At 33.2% G+C, this 4,219-nt stretch overlaps 1 protein-coding gene across 1 annotated transcript in view; it reads left to right on the top strand.

The window, feature by feature from the left end:
- The window catches only part of LOC107853695 (protein PELPK1), a gene marked incomplete at its 5' end in the record, with an annotated part of 25,174 nt that continues 20,955 nt past the window's right edge, over positions 1-4,219 (top strand). Inside the window, 1 exon segment of the mRNA XM_047412758.1 lies at positions 1-435. Coding sequence (XP_047268714.1) covers positions 1-435 — 435 coding nt within the window.

Genomic DNA, 4,219 nt, shown 5'->3' with positions numbered 1-4,219 from the left:
CAAAAATTGAAGGAGCCTGAAAAGCCCAAAGTGATTGAAAAATCGAATGAGCCTGAAAAGCCCAAAGTGGTCCCGCCTGAAAATCCTAAAGAACCCGAGAAGCCGCCTAAGAAGCCTGAAGTGTTCCAAAAATTGAAGGCGCCTGAAAAGCCTGAAGTGGTCCAAAAATTGAAGGAGCCTGAAAAGATCAAAGTGATCCCGCCTGAAAAGCCTAAAGAACCCGAGAAGCCGCCTGAAGTAATCCAAATATTGAAGGAGCCTGAAAAACCCAAAGTGATTGAAAAATCGAAGGAGCCTGAAAAGCCCGAAGTGATCCCCCCTGAAAAATCTAAAGAACCCGAGAAGCCGCCTGAAAAACCTAAAGTGGTCCAAATATTGAAGGAGCCTGAAAAACCCAAAGTGATTGAAAAATCGAAGGAGCCTGAAAAGCCCAAAGTGATCCCGCCTGAAAAGCCTAAAGAACCCGAGAAGCCGCCTGAAAAGCCTAAAGAACCCAAGAAGACTAGAGAGCCCAAGAAACCTAACACTCTGTTTGGATGGTGTTTTGGCATGATTTTATAATGTACGGTACAGTATGGTATGGTATGGTAATGTATAGTATAATACAATATACTATTTGGATAAAATGTATCGTTCACTGTTGTTTAATAATTATTTTTTTATTTTGTTTGATGGTATGGTACTATATCGTAACGGATAAATTTACTAAAATACCCTTAATTATTATAAATTTTAAATTTATAATAATTAGGGATATTTTCTTATTAATTATGAGCAAGATTTTCTTTGTGTTGTCACTCGCCTATAAAAACACGTTCAACAGTTTTGAATAACAAATTTGAGTTCTTCCAGGATCAACTTTGAAACAGAGGCGAACCTACGTGTCACCGTGAGGGTGCACGTGCACCCGGTAACTTTTTTTTTTTAAAAATAAAATAAAATAAAATAAAAAAAATATATATATATATATATATATATATGTATGTATGTATGTATGTATGTATGTATGTATAGATATTCTAATACTGTTAATATAATATAGTGTGCACCCTTTGTATCTAACGTTGTCTTGGTGCACTGGTTTGAAGCTCAGTTGTGCGCGTCATACATTGCTTGACGTTGCAGGTTCGATTTCGATTCCCAATTGGGGCGTTACTTATTTTTTCTACAAAATCCTTTTAGTTGCCACCTCTTCTGGCCCCACTCACTTTTATGCTTTTACCTTTACACCATAGCTCATATGATTGACCCACCACAAAGTCCACTGTCCACACTATTATTTTATAATAAACTTTAACATATATTATTTTTAATTAATTAAAATAATTATTAAATTCCCAATTTCCAAATCCCACAACACTTTTTCTCCCCCAAATCCCTAAAAGCTAATTGCTTTCCCCAAAAGTTTCTGATCCTCCCAATCTCCATGCCAAGAAAAAAGTAAAATTGTGAACTTGAAAATTACTCGGGCAGCCATCATCATCAGCGATCAAGTGCCAACGAAAGCAAGGTATCATTCCGTCATATACTTATATAAGTGAGATTTTATCTCTATCTTTATTGTATATTATTTTTATCTTGAAACATAAAGAAGGTGTAATTTCTTTTATTGATAATGTCATATTTATTTGTTTTGTCTTATGAATAAAGGAGATGTAAATTGACTTGTGATTCCTCCATTACATTTACATATCATTTTTGTTATTTTATAAGGAGGGTGTGATTCCCCTATTGAAATTGATTGCGTTTACTTATTTTTTTTTAGGTGTGTGATTCCTCCATTACATATTATATCGTTTTTGATGTTTTACTAAAGGCGGGGTGTAATTCCGCTATTGAAATTATTGTGTTTATTTTTTTTTATGAGGGGTGTGATTCTCTATTATATTTTATTTGTTTTGTGATATGGATGATGAGGTGTGATTCCCCTATAAGCAATGTTATATTTACTTATATTCGTGATGAATTTTTTATTTTGTAGGAATTTGTTATTGATTCTTGTGAATCGAAATGGATAGATATTTTCTCCTCAACCAAGTTCTAGTTTTAAATACAACTCTCCCCGTCTTATAGAAGAGTTTGATGTGAATTCACTTAAATTCGATCTTGGAGAAAGAAAACCAATTCATGAATATCACTCTACGATACGATATCAAGTGAGAAGACACTATATTCAACAAGGACCTTGTCAACCGATTCTTTCTCAATTTCCTCCAACTAGAATTGACACGAAAATGCGTCAATTTAATTTGACATGGTATGAGGGTTCATATTCTAGGTGGATGGAGTATAGTGTGAAGAAAGATGTTGTGTTTTGCTTGTGTTGCTATTTATTTAAAAATGATTATGTGAAGGGCAATGCAGGTGACTTTTTCACGAAAATCGGCTTTAAGGCTTGGAATCATAGTTTGGAACGATTTCAATTACATGTTGGTGACGTGAATAGTGCCCACAGAAGATGTTTCAATAAGATTATAGATTTCGAAAATCAATCTCAATCAATTCAAGTTGCTTTGAACAAGCAATCTGAGAAAATAAGAAGTGAGCATCGTACTCGTTTAGAGGCATCAATTAATGTGGTAAGATTTCTCTTGGAATTCGGATTGTCTTTCTGAGGTCATGATGAAAGTGAATCTTCCCAAAATAAGGGCCTTTTTCTAGGTCTTTTGGAATGGTTGGAAAAAATGCTTCCCGATTTGAACAATGTTATTTTAAAACATGCTCCAAAAAATGCTATGATGACTTCTTCAAAAATTCAAAAGGATATTGTGAGTGCTTGTGCACAAGAAACCGTGAAAGCTATAATTGATGACTTGGATGGAGATTTTAAGTGTAAAAGAGTTGTATGCTAAATTATGTAGTTGATAATTGATATGACTATGTTAAAAATAATGGTGCACCCCCTATCTTCAAATCCTGGGTTCGCCTCTGCTTTGAAAGGCTAAGTATTGCAACAGTTTGATGAAGTAACAAATTTGGACTAGTATGAAACTTGTAAATGATGCTGAAAGTTCAGTAGATTTGTATGATTCGCTGTATGCTTAGCCAAGAGGCTCGTTTCCTTTTTCAGTTAACCCTCACAGCACCAACTTCTGTGGACATTAATAAAACTTGCCATGACCTGTTTCCAGCAGTGATATTAGATTTTGTTCGGCATGCTTCTTTCTTGAGGCTTTTCTTGTTTGATTTTGAGTTAATAATTGATACAGACATGGCAAGACTTAGGGTGTGTTTGGTATGATGGAAAATATTTTCCGTGGAAAATGTTTTCTTGGAAAATGTTTTCCTGGAAAATAAGTTGGTTTTCTACTTATTTTCTCATGTTTGGTTGGTGAGTGAAAAATATTTTTCAAAAAATATTTTATGGTGTTTGGTTGGTGAGTAGAGACTATTTTTTAGAAAAATATTTTCTAGTGTTTGATTGGTGAGTGAAAAAATATTTTTTTAGAAAATACTACTAACTGTTAACTAATATATCAGTGTCTCTAGCAACTCAACAATTTGTAAGAACTAATTTAAGCATAACAAATAATATCAATATCGAATGTTAAAATATTACAATCACTAAATTTAAGCAACTATTAATTAGCAAATATAGAAGACACTTTTCAATATTTTGTCAGGACAATCTAAAGATAATACAATCAATAGAAATATAACAGAGCGACATGTTTATTCAACCTCGTGAAACAAATTACATTGATGACAAAATGAAATATGCAATTAGGAAAAGTAACATAGGTAGGTTTTCCTCTATGCATATGAAAATAACAATGCATTCAACGAACATTGCAAATGAAAAAAATTCGGGTTTCACTATTTTTTATTTCAAGCAGTGAAAAATTGAAGCAAAGCATAATGAAAAATATTTTCGAGTAATGTAAATTTTTGAGAAATATAATTTTTTTGAGTCATGTGAATATGAGTGTTGTTAGGGTGGGGGTGGAGTCATAAGTCACATTTGTCATTTTCTGAAAAATGACTTCCCGTGGCCCATGAGGGAAGTTATTTTCCCTCAAATTGAGGAAAATGAGTTGTTGTGGAAAATGTTTTCCAAATATTTTATTGCAACCAAACAAGGGATAATAGAAAAATATTTTTCAGAAAACATTTTCCATCATACCAAACACACCCTTAGTGAAAATAGAAAGAAAGAAATATTTCCTCCGTCCCAAATTATGTGTCGCCTTTTGATCGGACACTATATTTAAGAAATAAG

This window comes from Capsicum annuum, chromosome 5 (assembly GCF_002878395.1).
Source record: "Capsicum annuum cultivar UCD-10X-F1 chromosome 5, UCD10Xv1.1, whole genome shotgun sequence".
Taxonomy (NCBI): domain Eukaryota; kingdom Viridiplantae; phylum Streptophyta; class Magnoliopsida; order Solanales; family Solanaceae; genus Capsicum; species Capsicum annuum.
The sequence above is the reverse complement of the archived record's forward strand: the minus strand, read 5'-3'. Positions and strand labels throughout refer to the sequence as shown.